Raw genomic sequence first — 25,915 nt, forward strand, 5'->3', positions numbered from 1 at the left:
GGACGTTTTTAGCAAAGGCCATGTTAGGAGGACCCTAATTAAGTTGATAACAATGTACCTACCTATATAGTTTAAGTTTAAAAAATTTGGCTCTCAAAAGAAATTTCAATCGTTGTGCTGTTGATATTTGCCTCTGTTGACTAATGAGTTTGCTGACCACTGGCCTAACCTATCAGTTGACTGAAGAGGCACTGACCACCACTCCCAAGGTCCTGTACGTGCCTGCTAAGGAGTTCAGAGAGTTCAAAGACCAGGATAGATGGGGAGATAAAAGGAATGAGGGCAGCCTGACAATCACAAATATCCTCAGGCTTGAAGAACCATGGAGACAGCTTCAGGACAGTGTTCTGTTGGCCCTGTAAACCTATGCCACAGACTTAAACACTGAGCAAGCTTGACTCAGTGATAAGGAGGTGTACACCAGACTCAGCTGGAGGGAACAGCGGGCCTCACCAGTTCATTATGGTCAGAAGATGATCTTACATCAGTTCTTGGAACTGACAGGAGAGAAAAACGCATTTAAAAAAAGAATTATAACTGTGCCTACCTCATGGCTGAAGTATTTCTTTATTGTTTTATGTAGGAACTAAAAGTGACCAGTTTTAAAAAAGAAAACAAAACAGTTCTGGACAGATTGTTGCATTCATTCAGACCAAATTTTTATTTTTTAAAAATCTGATACAGCCATTTAATTTTCACATTAACAATAGCCAACGTTTGCGTGACTCATACACATAATTCTCTATGTACACACAAGCACACACTATTTATATAGAAATAAATTAAGCTTTAATAATGAAATACAAGTTTACAAATGCAGCTTTTTAAAGCCCAAGGAAAAATAAAGATGGAAATTTCTGAGAGACAGGATCACGGCAGAATCTGGCTCTTCAAGATGAAAATATTTTGAAAATTAAAAATCTGAGACAAATCATTGAGTATTTTTCAAATGCCAATTTTATAATTCTGCATATTTCTTAATCTAATTATTAACTTTTTATTGGCTAGAATATGGCTTTTAGGGTTGCCTCCAAAAAGTTAAATGCCATACAAATTGAAAGTTAAGTTACATTCCTTTTAAGTGTTAAAAGTATTAAGGCCCTTTTTAGCCATTCTTCTTGCTTTCAAATACAGCTCATCATTTAGTGGCCCTCGATGAACAACTTAAAATTTTATGCTCTGATACCCCTTCAGTGAATTTTTTATTTTTTTGTCTAAAAATTTCATCTTAAATAGTTGCAAAGAATATATAAGTGCTGACATATTGTAGATATCACATCTTTAAATAAAACTGTTACATTCCTTTTTAAATTTGGCCAAGTGGCTCTAAACCCAATATTTGTCATCCTTTCAAAAATTACATGAAGAAAGCAATTTGTAATAGTAGGAAATGCCACATTTTTCCTTTTACTCCTTGAATTTGTATTTTTAATCTATTCCCTCCTCAAAATTTTAGCTTAATTATTTTTGGCCTTTTTATTATAAAATTATATAATATCCTATAATCATAAGGCTCTATGTATTTAAATTTTTCCACTGGATTGAACTTAATAAACAAATATAGTAAAAATTTTAATAAATTGTTAAACCGTAAAATTCCATTGGCAATGTATCTATCACTCAGTGAGATGAGGAAGGCCTCTCCTGCCACCATTCCCCCAATTATTTCATCCATCTGTAGATTAAGATGATTTTTGTTAGAATGGCCATGGTCCAGCATCAATTCTATTCTCCTTTTACGTTTTCTATATGAGAGTGTATAATCCATGTTAACACCAGTAAGTAGATGGGAACAGAAGGAGTTTTGTGATGGCAGGGTAATTGAATTCTTCCAACTCCTCCAGAATTACATTTGTTAAATATTCAGAAATCTTGGGTGTTCCTTCAGTTTTGTTGAAAACAAAGAATAGGGAACCATCAGACTTGCAAAAGGATTTGTACCCTGCTGTTAAGAAGCTTTCACTGTCTAAACACCCATATTTTTGAATTTTATACCTGAGTCATGTTTTACAGTAAGACTGAAGATGGAGAAAGATATGTTTTCTTTTGTGAGGGAGAAAAGGACATTTTTCTCAGGCAGATGATTCTTTTGACACTGTACAATAGAAAAGTGAGGATCTGAGAATTGATCCCCTAAAATGATTCAAGCCTGTGTATTCTTTGGAAAGCTCTAGTAGACTACTAGAAGTAAGGTTGGCCCAGTTTAAAGACCATTGCCTGCCCAATATAGCTCAGTGGTTGAGCATCAACCTAGAAACCAGGAGGTCACCAGTTTGATTCCCAGTCAGGGCACATGCCTGGGTTGCAGGGTCAATCCCCAGTAGGGGGTGTGCAGGGTTAGGGTTTCTATCTCTCCCTTTCCCTTCCTTTCTCTCTAAAATCAATAAAAACATATATTTTTTAAAAAGACCATTGGTATATATATATATATATATATATATATATATGTATGTATGTGTATATATAAAACATACAAAATGTGTTAATCAATTATGTTATTGGTAAGGCTTCTGGTCAATATAGGCTATTAGTAGTTTAATTTTGGAGGAGTAAAAAGGTGACTGCACAGTGTGTGTATGTGGGGGGAGGTCGGTGCCCTAACTCCCTTGTTGTTTAAGGTTCAACTGTAAATTATTAGATTATGATGCCTGGCTGCCTTCTTAATAGAGCAGCAAGTCTTCTAATGCATTCCACTATACACTAGTCCCATGAGATATTCCTTAGCAAAAGGTTCCTGAGATCAAATTTGGGAAATGTGATATTCTACACCCCTCTTAACTATGCACATTAGAATACCCAAGTTTTACAGGAAAAAAAAATTTAACTTTGTATAACCTAAATTTTCCAAACTCAAATGATTTAACCATCCCCCCCCCTTCATTTTTTGATGTAATAGCTGATGCCTCAGTAGTACCCTTAGAGAAATGATGAACAAAAACAATTTAACAACATACATAATCATGGTTTTGGTCCGTCAATGCTGCTGCCGTATTTTAGGATATTCTTGTCTTCGTCTGCTTGGTCTGAATTAACTGTGTTTAACATATTACTGTAAAATCATAATCTCAGCTAGATATGTTATAGGACTTGGGTTTTGTGGCATCCGGGCAAACTCTAGAAAGAGCGATGATGTAATTTGTACCCTTCCCTTTCCCTTTCGGTGTCTTTCCTGAGCGAACCACCACCAAGAATCCAGATTCATGTGTTACCCTATTAAGAGAATGTTGCAACCAAAGCAAATACTCTCTAATGGTGGATTCAAGTTATTATAGCACCTAGAAGGAGGAGACAGTTTTAGGGCGCGAGTTTTTCCCAGCACCTTTATAGTATAACCCCCTCACCCCACCCCCCATCTCCTGCCTCTTCTTTCGTTGCACTTGTTGCTGGGTGTGGATTTTACACAGTGACAGTTGAAAGATGCTTATCTCCTGCTTTCTATGCCACCACCTCTCAATTTCTTTGATATAGTAGCAAGACATCCATTTGAAGAAGAAAAGGGCCTTACTTGGCTTTTTGGCTTTAAAATGGAGTGAAGTGCGAAGGTTAATGTCTTTGACTCACTCCTGAGCTGAAAAGAGAGGTAAAAGACAGCAAAATCTGAGCTCTACTGTGTAAGGTAATAATGGAGCCGGAAGAGGTATGGGGGTAGCAGCGGGGGTGGCGAGTGGGGCACTGGCTGCAGAATCTGTAAATTCCTTCCCGGCAGCCTTCGGCTCAGTGCCTTTTCATCCAGCCTTTCCTGAAAGTTGCTTTGAACATCTGCTACCGTCAGGAATAGTCTTCCCTCAGTTACTGGCTGCCAAATAAACAGCAATTCCCAATTCAAGGACTAACTGAAATAATGTCACAAAGTAAGAGCCGCCCCCCCCCCCCTTGGTCAGACTGCTATTATCTATTCTCCTTGCTTCCTAGAAGGTAAAATGCATTTCTTTTAGAAGCATATGTAACCATAAGACCAGTAACCATGGCTTTTTTATTTTCTTTAAAAAAAAATTTTGTTCAACATTGTGTCCCCAGACCTTGGCATAGTGTTTGGCATATGATGGTGCTCAAGAAATTTTTGTGGAATGAAGGAATAAGATCCTTTGATCAGAGAGAGCCTGGCTGGTTTTAATGTACTTGTCAGCAATACATGCGCCTAAGCCCAGGATAACTAGGGGAGGGCTCAATGCGCTTCTAGGACCCAGTTTCATCCCAGTAAAGCCACCAGTCTTACCGCTTGCTGTTTGTTCCTGCCACCACAATCATTTTCACGGTTACACCTTTTTCCCTCTAAGTCGTTTCTCCGTTCATTTTGAGTAATTTGTGACTCTACTGACCACTCCCCCAACCACTAACCTCATCCTTAAAAAGCCTCGTGAAGTCATCACACTACACATCATTAAATTGTATCGCAAGGTGCAGAGGAGTGTCATCTGGTCCCAGGTGGGTCTGAGGCTCCGGGGTGGCTGCATTGGAGCTTTTCTGTACCTTTCTAGTGCTTAAGCCACAAGACTCGGCCTGCTGCTTCAGAAAACCGAGAAACTGCCCCATGGAGCCTAACTTGCATCACCTCCTCCAATCAGTGAATTGACCTCTTGTCTGTGGGAGCTGCAGACCCAAAGCCTCCCCCAGGGTCACGCAGCCAGCTCAGGAGTGGGCAGAGCAGGAGTAAGAAGCTGGCTGAGCCTTTGCTGGGTCTCTGGTTGTTAACAGGCTTTTTAAATCAGCGGCTCCAAGATTTCCACCTCCCACCCCCAATAACTCCAGTCACAAAGTAAATCCCTGCCTTTAACTAGAAACTGTCTTAATGAACAGAGAGTCCAGGGACTCAGGCACCATAGCAGGTCTGTCTAGCCAGCTAGCCAGCCAGTGGTAGTTAAAGTGCATTGAGCTGAGTCCACTGACCCCGGGCAGGGAAGCTGGGCAGATGTGGCAGTCAGGGGCAGGGCTCCTCTCTGGGCCCCGGTGAAATCCAATGGCCTTAATTGTAGAATCGTTTGCCTTGTAGTTAAAATCCTTTCCAAAGCTAATTTATTAGTTCCTTACATTGCGGGCTCATCTCCTGTGGAAGTCAATTACCTGGGTCTTTAGAGGCCAGAAAAGGAATCCTGCTCACTGTGCAGGTCATGCATGGAAGGTCTAACTGTTTGAGATTTTCACTGCTTTTATTCAATGAGGTTTGGAACACAAGCGGCCAAAGACGAGGAATGTGATTTGGGGATCCTCTAAAGAGAATTATAAGTTAAGAAATTGTCCAAGACGAAAAAAATAAGAGGAAATCACTCAGCTCATGCTGACTGGGCCTTCTTCAGGAATGTCATCTTGATTGTAGAGGATGATGTCCCAGGTTAGCATGATCCCATGGTCTGAATACAGCACATTCTTCTACATGCAAACACATGCACACACACAACACCCTTACACACGCACCCCGGCTTCTATGAGTAAAACTTGCTGTTGCTGACTCTCTTCTCTCTTAACCTGAAATAAAACAGATTTCACCATCACCCACTAGCCTGAGGCACAGGCCATGTGCTTTGTAACGCACAACTGCAGGTCACTCTTGGTGGCGTGGTACAGGGCTGAGAATCGGGGAGGAGGCTTCCTGGCAGGATTTTTTAATCTCTCTGAGTCTCAGTTTCCTCACTGGTCATTGCATTGAGGTCACTGCTACTTGCTGGTTGAAGTAAAGATGAAATGAGAATAATATGCGTAAGGAGTCTACACTCTGATTCCCATCGGAGGCTGCTATAGGAATTTTGGGGAGCTAGTGCTTTTTGAAATTTTATTTCTTGATGAGAGAGAGAGAAACATTGGTTTGTTGTTCCACTTATTTATGCATTCATTGAATCTTTTTTTAAATTTAAATTCTTTATTGTTGAAAGTATTATATTTGTCTCCTTTTTCCCCCATTGACCTCTCCCCGGCTGCTCCTGCCCCCCAACACATGCCCTCGCCCCCTTACTGTCATTGATTCTGGTATGTGTCTTGACCGGGGATCAAACCCACAATGTTGGTATATTGGGAAGACACTCTAACCAACTGAGCTACCTGGCCAGGGCAGATAATGCCTTGTTAAGCAGGACTATCTAGCACACTGCAGGACACTGGGCACACCTGGCTGTCTCACCCCCATTATATGTCTGCAGCACAACCAACAGGGTCACTTGGAGGGGGTTCTGCCCTGACTTAGAGCCCCTGGGCTAGCCCATTCTTGAGAACTTGATAGGGTCTCTTTAAAAGGTAGTGGTCATTGTTTATTTTCACTATTATCTTGAAATGTCCTCCCAATGATGATAGTTCCACTTAGGGAAGGTGCAGATACCTAGGATACTACTGAAAGTTCAGTTATTGAGCAAAGAGAGCTAGAGTCAAGGGTACCAGTCAAAGGATTTCTAAAGACGATGGCGCCTTCCTGAAGCCTGGCCCCAGGTGCCCAATGTCACTGTGCTGGGAGGAGTGAGATCTGAGGGTCTGCAGGTGGGAAGAGGTGACCTACCTCCGGTTGCACTTCTCCTGGTACAGATGGAGCTGGTTCTCGTTGACATTGAACTCTTTAACGAGGGCATCCCGGTTGGCATTGCGCAAGTTCTGGTGTGTGTCATACAGGAAGAGCTGGTTGTTCAGCTCTTCTTGCCGCCTCCGCAGCTGGCGACAGGAAGAGTACAGTTCCTCTTCACTCTCCTGGAGAGAAGAGAACAACCATGCGGTGACAATGTCTTCCAAACCGGAGGGTGGGCCATCGAATCTTAGAGTGTGAAGGAGGCACGGGGCAGAAGCTCTGCAAACTGGGATTATCCCAGAAAATCCAGAGCCCATTTTAACCAAAGATAAAACTGGCAGGTATTGATTGCATTAACAGAGGTTCTCAACCTGTGGGTCATGACCCCTTTGGCGGTAGAACGACCCTTTCACAGGGGTCGCCTAAGGCCATCCTGAATATCAGATATTTACATTACAATTCATAACAGTAGCAACATTACAGTTATGAAGTAGCAACGAAAATAATTTTATGGTTGGGTCACAACATGAGGAACTGTATTTAAAGGGCCAGAGGTTGAGAACCACTGCATTAGAGGCAAGCAGTTTAAAAAACCCTTGTTCACAATAAAGGAAGGCTTTATTGGGAAACACTGGAATAACAAATGCATTGCCCATTGACCCTATTTCTAAATCAAATCTGCTGTTTCACTGGTCTACACCACCTTTGGGACCTTATCCCAGTGCAGAGGGCCGAAGCCGCTCTGTGTGTAAAGTGGAACCCAGCAGATGAGGGAGAGAACAGACTAATATGAGGACAGAAAAGTAAGCAGGATGTAACAAGGCACCTAAGATCACATAAAGAGCCTTATTAAAAGACAAGGTAACACACAACAACACGGATGAACCTTGAAAACATTATGCTAGGGGAAAGAAGACAGTTCCAAGAGACCACATACCATTATTCCATTCCTATGAAATGTCCTGCACAGGCAAATTTATAGAGACAAAGTAGACTAGTCATTGCCTGGGGTGGGGATGAAATGAGTGGAGACAGCTACTGAGCAGGACATTTCTTTTGGGGGTGATGAAAGTGTTTTAAAATTGATCACGGTGCCTGGATCCCCAGTAGGGGGTGTGCAGGAGGGAGCCGATCAATGATTCTCTCTCCTCATTCTATCTTTCTCTCCCTCTCCCTTCCTCTCTGAAATAAAAATATTTATTAAAAAAAGTAAGTATTTTGGGGTTCTTTTAAAACAAAGATTTGTTAGGACTAAGTTATCTGCCTTTGAATGTCTGAAAATACCTTCTTTTTGCCCTCACTCTTTTTTTTAAAATTTTATTGCTTAAAGTATTACGAAGAGTATTACATATGTCTCCCTTCCCCCCCCCCTTGACATTCCCCCAGCCTCCCCTACCCCCGTGTCTTATGTCCATTGGTTATGCTTATATGCATGCATACAAGTCCTTCGGTTGATCTCTTACCCCCCCCTCCAGCCCCCCAACCCTCCCCAGCCTTCCCGCTGTACTTTGACAGTCTGTTCATGCTGCTCTGCCTCTGTATCTATTTTTGTTCATCAGTTTATAATGGTCTTTATTATCCATAAATGAGTGAGATCATGTGGTAGTTTTCTTTCATTGACTGGCTTATTTCACTTAGCATAATGCTCTCCAGTTCCATCCATGCTGTTGCAAATGGTAAGAATTCCTTCTTTTTTACAGCAGCATAGTATTCCACTGTGTAGATGTACCACAGTTTTCTAATCCATTCATCTGCTGATGGTTTGCCCTCACTCTTGAATTGTAGTGATTAAGATACAGAATGTCTATACTTACAGCTTGTGTCTTAAAACTTTGTGAAGATATCCCTTAGTCTTTAGGCTGCTATTGCTGTGGGTGGGAGTACGCCTGTCATTGGTCAGTCCTCTGTCGGTAGTCTGTCTTTTCTCTCTTATAACTTTCTTTCTCCTGGTTCTGTCAATTAAACTCAATATGGTGTGTCCATGTGTGGCTCTTATTTAGTTATATTGCTGTGGAGTCTTCAATGTTGGGAAATTCTCAGTCATCAACATCTCAATTATTTTAGGTTGAAGTTTCTCATCCTGCCATCCTATTTTTAACTCTTGTTTTTCACATTTACATCTTATCTTGCTTTGTTCAAAGCAAATTCTCCAACACAATCTTCACATTTACTAATTCTTTCCTTAACTGTGTCCTCCCTGGAATTTCCCACTTACTAATCTTGAAAGAAATTTCTTTCATAATTTTTCGTATTATATTTCCAGAATTTCTAATTGGTCCTTTCATTCCTACATGCTCTTGATTAATAGTAAGAAGGGTTAGTCTTTATAAATACTACACATTGGGTTCTCTCTGGAAAAAAAAAACCCACACATTTATTTCAAAGTTATTTTTAGATTCACTGGAGTGAATTCTCTTGCTTTTTACCTTTGTGAGCTAAACTGGCATCGTTTTCTTTGAGTGCTTTAAAATTTTAATGCACAAGCTCATCTTGGATGGGAAGGTTGATTCCTCCCTTGAATCTATATGTTGGTATCTGGTTTTCTGAATGTTGTAAATGGGGGCCGGGGGGGCCCCCAAGGGCAGGATCAGCTAAGTTTTAGGGTGATGGCTTGGGGCTCTGGTTCTCAGGAACCCTACAGATCACAGCCTGTGTCCTGGCTGCAGGACTGTGTCCACTTTTATCCCAGTCCCTCAAGCAAGAGCTGGCCATGGCCTGAGTCCTGGGCCCTTGCCAAATCTCTTTCTCTGGAGGGGGTTTCAGAAAAGCGAAGCCCATCTTGCCCTGAATCTTCTATTTGTGCACAGCCTTCAGTGCACATTGCATTAGCCACAAAAATAAAATAAATGAGTTAAGTATCCAAACACAGCAGTTATAAAATGAAAGCAGTTTGAGGAAAGCAGACTGAATCAGTAAAGATAAACATGGAAATGGTTGAATAAGAAAACCAAAATATAAAATAAATGAAAGAGCTGGGTTGTTTTGTAGGAAAAAAACAAACAGAATCAACCAAGTAGATAATCCATTATCTAATCTAGAAATGTGTGAAAGCCCGAGTAAGACATACTAGTAAGCACAGGAATACAACTATAGATAAAAAGCAGCGGAAGGAAGGAACCTGTAAAATAAATAAAAACCAAGATGATAATGGAAAGAATGAATATATGTATTCATACTTATTCATTATAAGGCTCTATCTCATAGATATATATATATATCTATATATATATATATAGATATATATATTCACACACACATATATATGTAATATATATGTACACAAATATATAAAATATATATGTACACACATATATATATACATATATATATTTCCTATTATAGAAAATTATCCCATAAGAGAAAAAAATTAAAGAGACTTTTTTTTATTCCAGAAGAAAAGGACAAAGTTTTATAACCAGGCCCAGAAACTTTCATTCAAAATGTGCCGTAGCCCTGAGAAGGAAGGTCTCCAAGTAATTTTAATGAAGCCAGTATAACAAAACCTAAGCAAAAACTACAGACTGAACACTCAGTGAAAACCAGTGCAAAAATTCTAAGTAAAATATTAACAAATACATTATAGAAGCACGTTAAACAATGCAATCCTATATTTCACTAAGAAATTCTCTTTACTGCCCCTGTAAGATGACTGTTTCACACCTCCAGCTCTTGTCAGCCCTCCCCAAGCTCAGCTGACGGCCTTGCTTCCTGTTTTAAAACGTAGAAGTAATTACATGGGAAACCTGCCCATCCTGGGCTCATCTATCATACCCCATGCCTTCTCTCCTGCTGGCCCCAGAGTCCCATGGCCTCTTTCCTACTCAGCTCTTCATTCCTGTGCATACCCTTTCTCTCTCCTGTATCGGTGTTGCCCTTTACTACTAACTCATCCCCCTCAGCAGCGTGCAAATACATCTTAAGTGGCTCTCCCTTCACTCCATATTTCCCTCCAGCTACTGACCCATCTCTCTTGTCACCTTCACAGCAAATGTCCTTGAAAAACTCCAATGCTCCCCATCAGTGTATCTGTCATCTACTCCCACTTACATTCTCATTTTAATTTCAGTTCTTATTACCATTCAAATGTTTCCTATAGGATTTTGCAGATTTTGTACTGCTTCTTAAAAAACAATTTGAGACTATTTACATGCTTCAAGGCAGTCACCCATATGCCCTCATTTTTCATATTTATCTCATTATTTGGAGTTCAGTCTTCTTTTCAACATTTACTCCTGTGTTTTTGCTCTTACTGTATTCCTTGTTTAAGCAGGCAAAGAGTTTATTTAATTGGTCTTTTCAATGAGTCAGCATTTGTTTTTTCTTCTATTTTCTTTGTTTTATGTTTCATTTAGTTGGCTTTTATCTCTATTTTAGTCCTATTAGTTTATGAGTATTTATAAAATTTTAAAGATGAATGCTCAGTGCATAAGTCTAGTTTCTAATGCTAAAATGGACAAATCTGATGTTAGATTTGATTTTATTTGTAGATAACTTAGTGTGTTGGGAAGTTCAGTTTCTTTTTAATTTATCCACGGCATTCAAAACTTTTACTAAACCCTGGCCAGTTTGGCTCAGTGGATAGAGTGTTCACTTGCAAACTGAAGGGTCCTGGGTTCAAGTCTGGTCAAGGGCATGTACCTACTTTGTAGGCACGATCTCAAGCCCTGGTCAGGGTGTGTGTGGGAGGCCACTAAGCAATGTCTCTCCCACATCGATGTATATCTCTGTCTCTCCCCCTCCCTTCCACTCTCTCTAAAAATCAATGGAAAAATATCCTCGGGTGAGGATTAACAACAACAAAAAAACAACCAACAAACAAAAAACTTTTACTAAAATACAATAGGGGGTGGGTGGGTGTGTTTTCCATTCATCCCTCTGGGGCAGCGGCTCTCAACCTGGGGGTCGCGACCCCTTTGGGGGTCGAATGACCCTTTCACAGGGGTCGCCTAAGACCATCGGAAAACACATATATAATTACATATTGTTTTGTGATTAATCGCTATGCTTTAATTATGTTCAATTTGTAACAATGAAATTGGGGGTCACCACAAAATGAGGAACTGTATTAAAGGGTCGCGGCATTAGGAAGGTTGAGAACCACTGCTCTGGGGGAATCAAGTGAACTCTCAAGCAGCAAATCAGAGAAAAGGCCCTCTGTTAACTGTTTCATTAATAGCTCCTCTCCCATCTGTCCCACTTTGTCCTATGCAACATGCTTGCATATTAGGTCATTTGCATCTTTCCTCTGAGCTTATCTTTTCCTTTATGATTTCCATCTCAATTGTGAAACATTTCTTTCATGTTATCTTTTAGGTCACTGATGAGAATGTTTCTGCTCACATACTGAATTTTTAAATTCAAGAAATTGTTTTTTTGTTTCAAATGCAAGTTTTTTTCAGTGCTCTACTTGGATATCCTTGAAATCTCTTATTGACATATGAGTAGGGTTCTCACTGGATGCTTCCAACAGTTCTACTTCAACTGCCAGCAACCTGTAGCAGGTGTCCACCTGGGTTTGTCTTCCTTTTATTATTCTACGCGAGTTCTTTTTTTCATTGTGTGCTCATAGTTTGGGTTTTTTTTTTAAGTATATATTTTTTATTGATTTCAGAGAGGAAGGGAAAGGGAGAGAGAGAGATAGAAACATCAATGATGAGAGAGAATCATTGTTCGGCTGCCTTCTGCAAGCCCCATACTGGGGACAGAGCCCGCAACCCGGGCATATGCCCAGGACCAGGAATCGAACCCTAACCTTCTGGTTCATAGGTTGATGCTCAACCACTGAGCTACGCTGGCCAGGCTGTGCTCATGGTTTTGTCTGTTAGGTAGTCAGGTCAAGTTTTGGGTCTTCGTGGCAGGCCCAGTTTTTGCTCTTTGGGACTGACAATGGGCAAACTTTAGCTGTTCATGTTCAAGGAGGGTCTTTCTCTGTGCCTCTGGATCTCCCCAACTGTAAGGAAATTTTCCCCAACCTCAAAAACCAGGACCAACTCAGCTCCACCCCGACCCCTCCTGGTCCTGTCGGACTCAAGTGTGTGCTGTACCCTTCCTGCAAAAGGATTCACACATCTGTGGCTGAGCACTCACCAGGACCCACGGCATCCTGGTCTTTCCACTAGGCCAGTGGTTGGCAAACTCATTAGTCAACAGAGCCAAATATCAACAGTACAACGATTGAAATTTCTTTTGAGAGCCAAATTTTTTAAACTTAAACTATATAGGTAGGTACATTGTTATTAACTTAATTAGGGTACTCCTAAGGCTTAGGAAGAGCCACACTCAAGGGGCCAAAGAGCCACATGTGGCTCGTGAGCCGCAGTTTGCCGACCACTACACTAGGCTACTCCATCCTTGCATCTCAGCTCACCCAGTGCAAAGCTAAAACCATCCACCCCAGGGTCATCACTCAAAGGTCCCAGGGTAGCCAGTTTCTCAGTCACACCATCCAGGTGCTGCCAGCTCGCCCACAGATGATGACTAGGATGGAATATTCAAGTTCCTACACTTTCTCCTGACCCGTTTTTCTGAATCTCACAAGTTTAGATCAGTTCAGTAAAGGCCCTTTTCTATTAACGGCAAAACTGGATATAATACATCAACTTAAAAGAAACTATTTACTTTCAGAGAACAATTTGACGTGTATCCAAAAATATATGGTCTTTCTTTTCTCTCTTTGATCTATTATTCCATTACTAAAGATCTAGCCTCAGGAAATAATTTTTAATCAAAAAGTGTTATAGGAAGACTTTCATTATTTATAAAGTAAAAAGCTACCAACAACCTGTCCATCAGTGAGAGAATGGTTAAGTGAGTTAGGGACTCACACCTAATGAAATAGGCATTAATGGCTTGGAAAATCATATAACAACATAGAAAAAATGCTACAAATCATCTGTGAAGTGGATAAAGGGCACACATTCATATGCATTAGATGACTCTAGGCAAAAAATTATCAGGCAAAGGAAATATACCAAAATCCTAATAGTGGTTATATACAGGTTGTTTATGGGGATTTTTTCAAATCCCCCTCCTTTTCTTTTCCTGCTCCAAATTAAATATAGTATGTAATAAAATGGTACTAAAAATTCTCTTTGTAAACCATTCATACAGCTGAGTAAAGGACTGGGAATTGATAAAGTAATTGTGCCTTGTAAATAAATGGCTTCTTCAGAAGGGGCTTAAAGTGTTTATTGACAGTTTTCTAAGGCTTTAACCTCTCTCTCAGCAAATGTTTTATGAGCAAACTCCATCTCAGTCCTCACTGGATCAATCATTTGCTCAGACAAATCTCTCGTGAAGCTGTTTACCAGGGTCTCTCCCTGGCATCACGGAGGATACGGTGATAAATCAAACAGGGTGTGACCTTGGGCAGCGAGAAAGTCCACGGCACACAACCCAGGTCGGCTTCCCAGAAACTCCTAGCGCCGTGCGGGGCGGAGACACCATGGCCTGGTGGCTCAGAACCAGGTGACAGCTACAGAGTTAAAGAAAAGCCCGGCGACCAGCAGCTGAAGTGAAATTTGCACATACTCAGACATTTCCTCCAAAATTCCTCCTCGGAGAAGCTCTGTGAGAGTCACTGTCCCACCTGGAACCCGCTCAACGGGCCTGTATCCCTGCCACACTCCACTGGCATCCCCAACAGCACCCAAAGCATGGAGCTTCCCACACCCAGGAAGTCAACTCTGGATAAACACATTTTCTTTTAAATAGAGTAACTTTCTCTGCTGCCAGCGGTACCTAATTATTTAAATTATGTATCATGTTTCCAAGTTGTTCACGACAGCTTTGCACAGCAGTATCTAGACGAATACTGTCCAACTGCCATCTGAAACTGCTTTTATCACTTCATTCTTCGTTTTCCAGTGAAATAGACATTCAGTGGAATAGCAAAAGGGCTTTATGTCCACGGAGAGGATGTGTTGGCTTCCTGTCCCCAGGCAACAGAATCCCAGACCTTTCCGTGGGCTGGGGAGAGCTCAGCTTGCCTCAGCCAAGGTTCTTCAAGCTTGCTTATTCCAGGCTTTTGCGGAAGGCCCAGGCTTTACAATTTTGCCATCCTGCTCAATGAACTGATCCCCTATCTGGGAATCGATCCTAGGGAATTACTTCTGAATTATAGGAGGAAAAAAGTGACCACGTGAAGATGTCCCTGAGAGCCTTATTTGTAAGTGGCTCCTGTCTAAATGCCCAATTTAGGGGAATGCTTAATCTATGGTCCATCAGCTTGATGGAAAAATCTGTCAGTCTTTAAATGCTAATGAAGACTAATAGTACGAAAAGTGCTTATAACCTTGCTTTAAAGCAGTGGTTCTTGATTGAGGATGATTTTTTGCCACCCTGGGGACATTTGACAATGTCTGGAGATAGTTTTGACTGTTATACTAGGGGAAGGGCGTGCTACTGGCATTTAGTAGGTCAAGGGCAGGGATGCGGCTAAGCATCTTACATTGCATTGGATAGCTCCCACCACAGAGAATGATCTGGCCCCAAATGTCAGTAGTGCAAACAAACAAAAAACCCTGCCCAGCCAGTGTGGCTCAGTGGCTGAGTGTCGAACTATGAACCAGGAGGTCAAGGTTCGATTCCAGGTCGGAGCATGGGCCCAGGTTTCGGGCTCAATCCCCAGTGGGGGGGAGGGGGGGGGCATGTAGGAGGCAGCGGATCAGCGATTCTCTTATCATTGATGTTTCTATCTCTCTCTCTTTCTCCCTCTCTAAAATCAATAAAAATGTATCAAAACACTACCAATAAAAATATCTTTAAAAACGATCTTTAAATAAAAAAACTATACATGTATACAGGAATTTGTTATTATCATATTACACTTAAAAATGCATTGGCCTGGAAATGAAGGAAGCAAACAAACCAAATGCTAGCTTTATATACTCATCTCTTCCCCCAAATTATAAGACTATATTTTCCACACAATCTAGTCTATACATGGTTGTTTTTGTTTTGTTTTGAATCCTCACCAGAGGATTTTTTCCACTGATCTTTAGAGAAAGTAGAAGGGAGGAAGAAGGGGGGGAGAGAGGAAGGGAGGGAGGGAAGGGGGGAGAGAGAGAGAGAGAAATATTGATATGAGAGAGAGAGAGAGATGGACTGGGGCTGGGGATTGAACCTGCAACTGAGGTATGTGCCCTTGAGCAGGAATCGAACCCATGACCCTTTGGTGTGTGGGCCAAGGTTCTAACCACTGAGAAAACTAGCCAGGCATGTGTGCAGTTTTTAAAAATCATTAATACAAAATAATATACTGTGGCTTTAGTCTGTTAATGAACTTCTTAAAGACCTCAGATAGTCTTATTAATGATTAATTGACAAATGCATAATTCATTGTAAAAGAGGAGAAATTTAAGACCTGCTCATTTCCAACAAGGACCCACTGGCTGACTCAGATGCCTGGTAAAGAAAGAAACTGATATAAACTTTCATGACCAAGCATTTCTATCATTGCAAGAATTATGAAAGGTGATTTTTTAATCCATAACTCAAGGTTCAAGTGAAAACTATAATTTTCACATAAATACTGCACTTATTTTGGCAGAGTCCAAAGCACTACCATTTAAAAATTGTTTCAAAATGGAAAACTTTCCATCATCTACCCCCTTGTCTTTTTGAGACAGAATTTCATTGTTGTGAGCTTATGTTTTACCAACAGAAAGTGATGCCTTTGACTGCCACTGAGGTTCTAGGGCCCCCAACTAGTTCGCCTTTTAAGTCTCTGCTTCCTGTTTTTATTGCTTTCTGTCTCTTCTTATTTTTGCATCCCCTTTCATCTCAATGCTTGCAAAATGCTTTGGAGTGTAAAACTATCACGGTTGCCAAACTGAAACAGCTATGCAGAAAAGGCTATGTTCTCTCCTGTGAGTCAAGTTCATGCATTTTTACTGCATAAACTATGGCTGTTAAAAGGCGTCCCCACCCTTGCCATCCTCCTTCCCCATTTGGTAGTTCCTCCTTCCCCATTTGGTAGCTAGATTCTGGGAATTCCCAAATTAGCAACTTCCAAATCGCTGCATAGTTCTTTTTGTTGTTGTTAATCCTCACTTGAGGATATTTTTCCATTGATTTTTAAACAGAGAGAAACATTGACATCGATTGGTTGCCTCCCACACGCTTGGGCCTGGATCAAGCCTGCAACCAAGGTACGTGCCCTTGACCAAAATCAAACCTGGCATCCTTCGACGCTCTATCCACTGAGCCAAACCAGCCAAGACATCACTGTGTTGTTCTTGCAGCCAAAAGAATGGCAACCCAGACAGGCTGTGACTTCTCTATCCAGAGAACAACCAGATTGAGAAAACAAGATGTGTATCCAGGAGAACTGACCAAACCCAATCAGCCTACTGGGGTCCGGAACCATGATCTCAGTTTATCCCAAGAAACTGGACTGACCACAGAAATCCCCCGGTAGGCTGATGTGGGTTTTGTGGCCAGGGGCTGGAAAGGTCTTCGGAGATTATATTGGCCTACACTGGGTTTTGTAGCCAGGGGCTGGAAAGGTCTTTGGAGAGGGTATTGGCCACGTATGAGCACTTGCAAAAACACACACTGAGTGGGTTTCATTCTGTGGGAGGGACCACCAAGATTCAGAATCTGAAAGTCCAGACTCAGTCAGTATCCACATCTGCACCCACCATCAAACCAAGGCCTTAACTACCTACAGCTTGGAGCTGTGTTCTCAGCATCCCATCTCAACGTCTTGCATAGTTCAAGGAGGCCAAGCCCTTTCTGCTAAGTCTACCCTAACTGGCTAATGAAAGGAGGGATTAAATATCTTCAAGGTCTTGGCAAAACAGAAGGACCAAAAAAGCAAGCTCCTCCAGTAGCAGAGAGAACCACAAGAAGAGCGCCGATTACTGTGGGGAGTTGTGCTCTATGAATATCCTTCCCCATGACAAGGCCTTGTTGGGTGCTTTTAAGGGATTACCCAAGACCAACAGGCAGAGAATGGCACCCAGGAAGGAGGAACTTAACCTAGAAGAGCATCATCTCGCCTGGCTCTTGCTAAAATGAAACTATGAGGAGCTTCCAACGAGCGTCTCCCTTTCCAATGACATAGCCACTCCTAGAATCATGCAGTATTCTCCAAGAAGGATGGATGCTGGGAGAAAAAACCTAGGACCTATGGGGAAATCTGTATCTGAAAGGAATTCTTTTGTAATGATGTGGCATGTTTGGCTAAATATTCCTCGGTGGGTTGAAGTCCATCAGCCAAGCATACTCCTTGACCATTCCCACCCCACCAGCAAACGTAGCTCAGGGAACCCCGAAGTGTCTCTCCACTCACCAGCACTGGCCGCATCTCACAGAAAACCAGGAGGGAAGCCAGCTCGATGTCTTCACTGTACCCGTTCTTCAGAGGAACAGATCTAAATCCTGCAGCAGGATGGAAAAACAAGGCAGAGGCAGGCAATTAATGTCCGACCTTGGCTTTCTTGGGGTACCCAGGGATCACGTGCCTGGTTCACGGCACAGAGAGGTCAGTGCGCCGAGCTGGGGCTGACTTTCTCAGAACCAGAGGTCCCGTCCTGATGGTTATGAAGAGGGGCTCCCGAATGCAGTCTTGACGGACAGGTCCATTTGGAGAAGTGAAGTTTAAAAAAAAACTGCCAACTAGAAATGAAAGTGATTCCCTCAGAAGAAATTAAAACCCACAGCACATCACACATTGAATTTAGAGTGACTGCAGCTGTGGTTCAATTCCTTAAGTACTCCAGAGGCCAAAGACTCAAAAGAACAATGAATCCTCGCATCCATTTCCTCCACTTAGCCCTTTGCAAAGCACAGGAGGGGGAGTGTCTTGAAAGATTTCCAGTGGGAGGAAATCTTCCTGTCCCTTGGCAGTTCAGAGCCGCATTGATTATCCTCGGCTGAAAGCCTTTCCCTGTTTACACTTGGGACCTGAGTCTGACAATCAAATGTTTACTCAGAGGAAGTGGAGGTAGAGCTGAATTCCCCTGCCGCCACCACCCATTAAGTAATGTTTGAGGCAACACATGTCAAAGGTCAATTGGTTTGCTTGTTTTAGTTAAGTAGTATAAAAGAATACACCATGAAAATGCAAGACTCGCTCCCACCCACTCCTAAGCCCTTATTCCACGAGGAACCATTGTTAACGGTATCATCCCAAAACAGTCTCTGCATTTGTTTGAATTTCCTTTAAAATCGCAAAGGATAGTACCCTGACCTAAGCAATTCTGAACCTTCCATTTTCCATTTAATCCTGTACATTGGGGATTCACTGTATGGCTGTAGGTTGACTTGAAAGCTTTTATTGTTAAATTAAAATTTTAAATTTAATGTACAGTGTTATACTAGATACATTAGTGTCACGTGTACAATATAGTGATTCCACATTTTTATACCTTACAATGTGATCACTAATTCTAGTAATCTTATTACATATTATTGACTCTTCTCCTCACTTTTTTCAACCATTCCCTGCATCATCCTCCCCTCTAGTAACTATTCCTTTGGTCTCTGTTTCTATGAGTAGTTTTTGTTTTGTTTGTGGGTGTTGGTTTTTTTTTAGATTCCACATAAAAGTGAAACCATATGGTACTTGTCTTACTCTGACTTATTTCACTTAGCATAATACCCTCAAAATCAATCCATATTGTCACAGATGACAAGATTTCACTTTTTGTTGTTATGTAATATTCCATTGTGTATGTGTGTATACGTGTGTGTACGTGTGTGTGTGTGTGTATTCATTCTCACATCTGCTTTATCCATTCATCTATTTTTTTTAATATATTTTATTGATTTTTTACAGAGAGGAAGGGAGAGAGATAGAGAGCTAGAAACATCGATGAGAGAGAAACATCGATCAGCCGCCTCCTGCACATCTCCTACTGGGGATGTGCCCGCAACCCAGGTACATGCCCTTGACCGGAATCGAACCTGGGACCTTTCAGTCCACAGGCCGACGCTCTATCCACTGAGCCAAACCGGTTTTGGCTCCATTCATCTATTGATGGACACTTAGGTTGATTCCACATCTTGGCTTTTGTAAATATTGTAAATAATTGTGCAATGAATATAGGAGTGCATATATCTTTTCAAATTAATGTTTTTGTTTTCTTCAGATAAATACTCAGAAGAATATTCATCCTGTTTTTCATATTGACTACACCAATTGCAGTTCCCCTCACGGTGCACAGGGTTCTCTTTTCTCCAATACACGTTATTTGTGACTTTTTGATAACAGCCATTCTGACTGGTGTGAGGTGATATTCATTGTGGCTTTGATTTGCATTTCCCTAATGATTAATGATGTTGAGCATCTTTTCATGTCTGTTGGCCACTGTATGTCTTCTTTGGGGAAATGTTTTTTCATGTCCTCTGCACATTTTATTAGATTGTTGTGGGGTTTTTTTTTGTTTTGTTATTGAGTTGTATGAGTTTCTTATATCTTTTGGATATCAACCTCTTATCAGATATCATTTGTAAATATATTCTCCCATTGGTAGGTTGTTTTTGTTTTTGTTTTGTTGATGATTTCCTTCACTGTGCAGAAGCTTTTTAGTTTGAGGAAGTCCCATTTGTTTATTTTTGCTTTTGTTTCCCTTGTTGAGGTTGAGGGGATGTATCCTAAAAGATACTACTCAGATTGGTGTCAAACAGCTTATTACCTATCTTTTCTTCTAGAGGTTTATGATTTCAGGCCTTACATGTAAGTCTTTCATCCATTTTTAATTTATTTTTGTATATGGTGTAAGAGTGGTCCTGTTTTCTTTCTTTTGCAGGGGCAGGGGCATGTATCTGTCCATTTTTTCCAGCACCATTTATTGAAGAGACTGTCATTACTCCATTTTATACTCTAAACTTTGTTGTAGATTAGTTAACCATATAAATGAGGGTTTATTTCTGGGCTCTCTATTCTGTTCCATTGATCTATGTGTTTGTTTTTGTGTCAGTACCATACTGTTTTAATTATTATAGGTTTGTAATATAGTTTAAAATCAGGGAGCATTATACCTCCAACTTTGTTCTTTTTTCTCAAGATTGCTTTGGCTATCTGTGGTCTTTTGTGGTACCATATAAGATTTAGAACTAATTGTTCTAGTTCTGAGAAGGCATATTGCTATTTTGTTGTTGTTAATCCTTACCTGAGGATATTTTTTTCCATTGATTTTTAGAAAGTGGAAGGGAGGGAGAAAAAAAAGGGAGAGAGAGAGAGAGGGAGAAAAAAAAGGGGAGAGAGAGAGAGGGAGAAACATTGATATGAAAGAGACACATCAAATGGCTGCCTCCTGCACATGCCCTGACTGGGGCCAGGGATTGAACCTGGAATCCAGGTACATGCCCTTGACCAGGAATTGAACCCTTAAGTGTATGGGCTGACACTCTAACCCAGGTGTGGGGATCGTTTGGCCTGCAGGCCACATGAGGCTGGCGAAGTCATTTGGTCTGGCCCGCCAAGGCATTAGGGGTGAGTTAATTAAATGTTTGACCAAATATAGCAGGCTAATTTTTTTTATTAAATTGATTGGGGTGATATTGGTCAACATGAACATATAGGTTTCAGGTGTGAGTTTTTACGTTACAAGATATATGTGTTGCATGCAGGCTAATTTTTAAGTGGATAATCTGTATGGCCCACAGGTGATGTTATAAACATCCAAATGGTCCTTGGCAGAAAAAAGGTTCCCCTCCCCAGCAAGTGTAACCTCTGAGCCAAACAGGCCAGGGCGGCCATTGTTATTTTAGGAATTGCATTGGATCTGTAGATTGCTTTGGGTAGTATGGTCATTTTAATTATATTAATCCTTCTAATCCATGAGCATGGTATATCTTTCCACTTATTTAGGTCCTTCTCACTTTCTACAATGTTTTACAGTTTTCAGAGTACAGGTCTTTCACTTTCTTGGTTAAATTTATTCTTAGGTATTTTATTCTTTTTGATACAATTAGAAATGGTATTGCTTATTTAATTTCTCCTTCTGATCGTTATAGAAATGTGACAGATTTCTGCATATTCTGTGTCCTGCTACTGTACTGAATTCCTTTATTATTTCTATTAATTTTGGGTGAATTTTTTAGGGTTTTCTATATATAGTATTGTGTCATCTGTAAATAGCGAGTTTTATTTCTTTCCAATATGGGTGCCTTAATTTCTTTTTCTTGTCTGACTACTGTGGCTAAGACTTCCAATACTATATTGTATAGCAGTGGTGAGAGTGGGCATCCTGGTCTCACTCCTGATCTTAGAGGAAAAACTTTCATGTTTTTACCATTGAGTCTGATGTTAGTTGTGTGCTTGTTACATATATAACCTGATCAAGTTAAGCTCCATCTATACCCACTTTATTAAGAGGTTTTTTAAAATCATAAATGGATGTTGAATTCTATAAAATGTTTTTTCATCATCTATTGATATCATCATGAATTTTATCCTTAGTTTTGCTGATGTGATGAATCACAGTACTAGTTTTGTGGATGTTGAACCACTCTTGCATCCCTGGTATAAATCCCACTTGATCACTGTGTAAATTCCTTTAAAGTACTGTTAAATTTGTTGTGTGTTTTTTTTTGTTGTTGTTGTTGATAATTTGGCATCTATGTTCATCAGAGATATTGTCCTGTAATTCTCTTTTTTAGTGTCTTTGTCTGATTTTGGTATAAGGTTTATGCTGGCTTGTAGAATGAGTTTAGAAGTATTCCTTTCTCTTCACTGTTTTGGAATAGTTTGAGAAGGATAGGTACTAATTCTTCTTTAAGTGTTCGATAGAATTCACTTGTGGAGTCATCTTATCCTGGGCTTTTGTTTGTTGGGAGTTTTCTTTATTAAATGTTTCAGTTTTATTGCTAGTAATTGGTCTCTTCAGATTCTCGGTTTCTTCCTGGTTTGTCTTGGAAAGTTGTATTTCTAGAAATTTATCCATTTCTTCTAGACTGTCTAATTTGTTGGCATATAATTGTTCATAGTATTCTTTAATGATCCTTTGTATTTCTGTGGTGTTGATTGTAATCTCTCATTTCTCTCATTGTGTTCTATTTTTTGCTTAATGAGTATTGCTAGAGGCTTGCCAACTTTATTTATCCTTTCAAAAAACCATCCCTTAATTTCATGAATCTACTGTTTTTCTATTTAATTTATTTCCACTTTGATCTTTATTATTCCTTCCTTCTACTTACTTTGGGTTTTGTTTATTCCTCATTTTCTAGTTTCTTCAGGTGCAAATTAAGATTGTTTATGTGGGATTTTTCCTCCTTCTGGAGGTAGGCCTGTATAGCTAGAAACTTTCCTGTAATAAGTGCTTTTGGTACATCCCATTAATTTTGTAAGGTTGTATTTTCTTTTCATTTGTCTCAAGGTATTGTTTGATTTCCATCTTGACTTCCTCTTTGACCCACTAGTTCAGTGATGGCGAACCTTTTGAGCTCGGCGTGTCAGCATTTTGAAAAACCCTAACTTAACTCTGGTGCCGTGTCACATATAGAAATTTTTTGATATTTGCAACCATAGTAAAACAAAGATTTATATGTTTGATATTTATTTTATATATTTAAGTGCCATTTAACAAAGAAAAATCAACCAAAAAAATGAGTTCACGTGTCACCTCTGACACGCGTGTCATAGGTTCGCCATCACTGCACTAGTTGTTTAGAAGCATGTGGTTTACTCTCCGTGTATTTATGATTTTTCCAGTTTTCTTCCAGTAGTGGATTTCTAGTTTCATGCCACTGTAGTCAGAAAATATGCTTGATATAATTTCAATCTTCTTTAATTAACTGAGGCTTGTTTTGTGGCCTTGTATGTGATCTATCCTGGAAAATGCTCCATTGGTAATCTACAATTTTGGGGGGAAATGCTTTTAAATGTCTATCAAATCAAACTGGCCTACTGTGGAATTTATGGCCATTATTTCTATATTAAGTTTCTGTCTGAATGATCTATCCACTGAGGTTAGTGTAATATTAAAGTCCCCAACCACTGAAGTATTACTGTTCATTTCTGCCTTTATGTCCGTTAACATCTGCTTTATATACTTGGGTGCATAGGTATTTACAATTGTTATACCCTCTTCTGGGATTGACCCCTTTAAAATTAAGTAATGTCCTTGGTTTCTTTTTCCATTCTTTGTTTTGAAGTCTACTTTGTCTGATGTGAATATTGTGACCTCAGCTTTCTTTTTGTTTATATTTGCATGGAATATATTTTTCTATGCTTCACCATCCGTCTGTATGTGTTTTTCAATCTAACGTGACTATCTTGCAAGCAGCATATAGACAGATCATAATTTCTTATCCATTCTGCCACCCTATGTCTTTCGATTGAAGCATTTAGTCCATTTACACATGGAGTAATCATTGATAAGTATGTGCCTATTGACATGTTTTTTATGGTTGTTTTGTTTTTTGCTGCTCCTTTCTTCTTCTCTTGATCTCTTTCCTTTTAATTTGTTGGTTTTCTTTTTGTATGTTTTTGGTTTATGGCTACCATGAGGTTCATATATGTCTATATATCTATATCTCTGTGTGTGTATCAGTCAATTTTAAGCTGATAAGCATTTAAGTTCAATCATATTCTGAAAGCACTATATTTTTACTCTCCCCACTCTGCTTTTAAATGTCATGTTTTCTTTTTTTTTTTTTTTAATATATTTTATTGATTTTTTACAGAGAGGAAGGGAGAGAGATAATTAGAAACATCGATGAGAGAGAAACATCAATCAGCCGCCTCCTGCACATCTCCTACTGGGGATGTGCCCGCAACCCAGGTACATGCCCTTGACCGGAATCGAACCTAGGACCTTTCAGTCCGCAGGCCGATGCTCTATCCACTGAGCCAAACCGGTTTCGGCAAATGTCATGTTTTCTATCTTTTTGTTTAGTGTAGCCCCTGATTATTTAAAGTAATTAATTTTGCTACTACTGTCTTTAACCTTCATATTAGCTTCCTAAGTGGTTGATTCACTGTGATTATTGTATATTTTCCTTTTCCAGTGAAAAATTTTTCTTTCCTGTATTTATTTCTGGTTGTGGCCTTTTCTTTTTTGCGTAAAGAAAAAAACCCTTTAACATCTCTTATAAGGCCATTTTACTGGTTGGGAACTCCTTTAGTTTTTGTTTGGGAAACTCTTTTATCTCTCCTTCAACTCTGAATGATAACGTTGTTAGATATACTATTCTAGGTTATAGATTCCTTTCTTTTTAAGCTTCTTTTATTTTTCAAGTACAGTTTATATTGAATACTATTCTGTATTAATTGCAGATGTACAGCATAGTAGTTGGGTACATCCCTTTCTTTCAGCACTTTAAATATCCCCTCCACTACCTTCTGACATGCAAAGTTGCTTGTGAGAAATCAGCTGATAACATTATGGGGTTTCCCTTATATGTGATTTGATGTTTCATTCCTGGTGCCTTTAAGAGTGTCTCTCATTAACTTTTACCTTTTTAATTACAATATGCCTTGGTGTGGGTCTCTGTGGAACTCTCTTTGCTTCCTGGACCTGGATGTTTGTTTCCTTTGCTAAATTAAGATCGTTTCCAGACATTATTTCTTCAAATATTCTCTCTGCCCCTTTCTTTCTTCTCCCTCTGGACTTCCTATAACGCAAATGTTAAGATATTTGATATTATCTCAGAGATCTCTTATATTATCCTCATTAAAATTTTTTTTCCATTTTGCTTTTCTGATGGGATTTCTTCCATTCTGTCTTCCAGGTAGCTAATCCATTATTCTGTATTAACTAATCTGCTGTCAATTCCTTCTGTATTCTTCATCTCTGATTGCTTCTTTATTACATTTTCTCTCTCTTCGTTGAGGTGCTGCGTTCCTCCATTGCACGATCAGGTTCGTTGCGCTTTCTTATGACCATTTCTTTGAACTATTTATCAGGCAAATTACTTACATCCATTTCATTGGGGCTTTTTTCTGGAGATTTTTTTATTCCTTCATTTGGGGCAAATTCTTCCGTCTCCCCATTTTGTCTAACTTACTGTGTTTGTTCCTATGAGCTGGGTAGAGTAACTATCCCTCCCAGTCTTGAAAGAGTGGTCTCTGTGTAGACTAGGGGGTGAATAGTGTCGGCCTTCCAGCTGTATTCAGAGCAGGCATGTGAGGTGCCTTGTGTGTCTCCTGGCCTGAGTAATAGGTTCCAAGCGGAGCCAGTCTGCTGTGTGTGCTGCTTTGCCCTTCTAATCTGGGCTCCCTGATGTAGATGGGACTGCTAGGTACATTCTTGGGGTGCCCTGTTGCTTTAACTATCTGTGATCAGAACAGGGTCAGGGCCTGCCTGGGGCTGCTTTTCATGCTTGTCTTTTTTAAGTTATTACATCTGTGTCCTTACCCCCACGTTACCCCCTCTCCCCCAACTTATGCCCTCACCCGCCCCCCCCCCCCCGTTGTCCGTGTCCATTGGTTAGGCCTATATGCTTGCATATAAGTCCTTGGTTCATGCTTGTGTCTTA

The 25,915-nt window shown here is 40.2% G+C and overlaps 1 protein-coding gene across 2 annotated transcripts in view; it reads right to left on the minus strand.

Moving 5' to 3' along the window:
- Positions 1-5,128: 5,128 nt before the first annotated feature.
- Positions 5,129-25,915, minus strand: part of PLCG2 (phospholipase C gamma 2) — a 138,447-nt gene continuing 117,660 nt past the window's right edge. For both annotated transcript variants that reach the window (XM_059667292.1, XM_059667291.1), the window contains exons 31-33: positions 17,781-17,869; positions 6,482-6,666; positions 5,129-5,463 (exon numbers count right to left, since the gene is read on the minus strand). In XM_059667292.1, coding sequence (XP_059523275.1) covers positions 5,421-5,463; positions 6,482-6,666; positions 17,781-17,869 — 317 coding nt within the window. In that variant the 3' untranslated portion in view covers positions 5,129-5,420. The remainder of the gene's footprint in view (positions 5,464-6,481; positions 6,667-17,780; positions 17,870-25,915) is intronic.

This window comes from Myotis daubentonii, chromosome 15, assembly GCF_963259705.1.
Source record: "Myotis daubentonii chromosome 15, mMyoDau2.1, whole genome shotgun sequence".
Lineage (NCBI taxonomy): Eukaryota > Metazoa > Chordata > Mammalia > Chiroptera > Vespertilionidae > Myotis > Myotis daubentonii.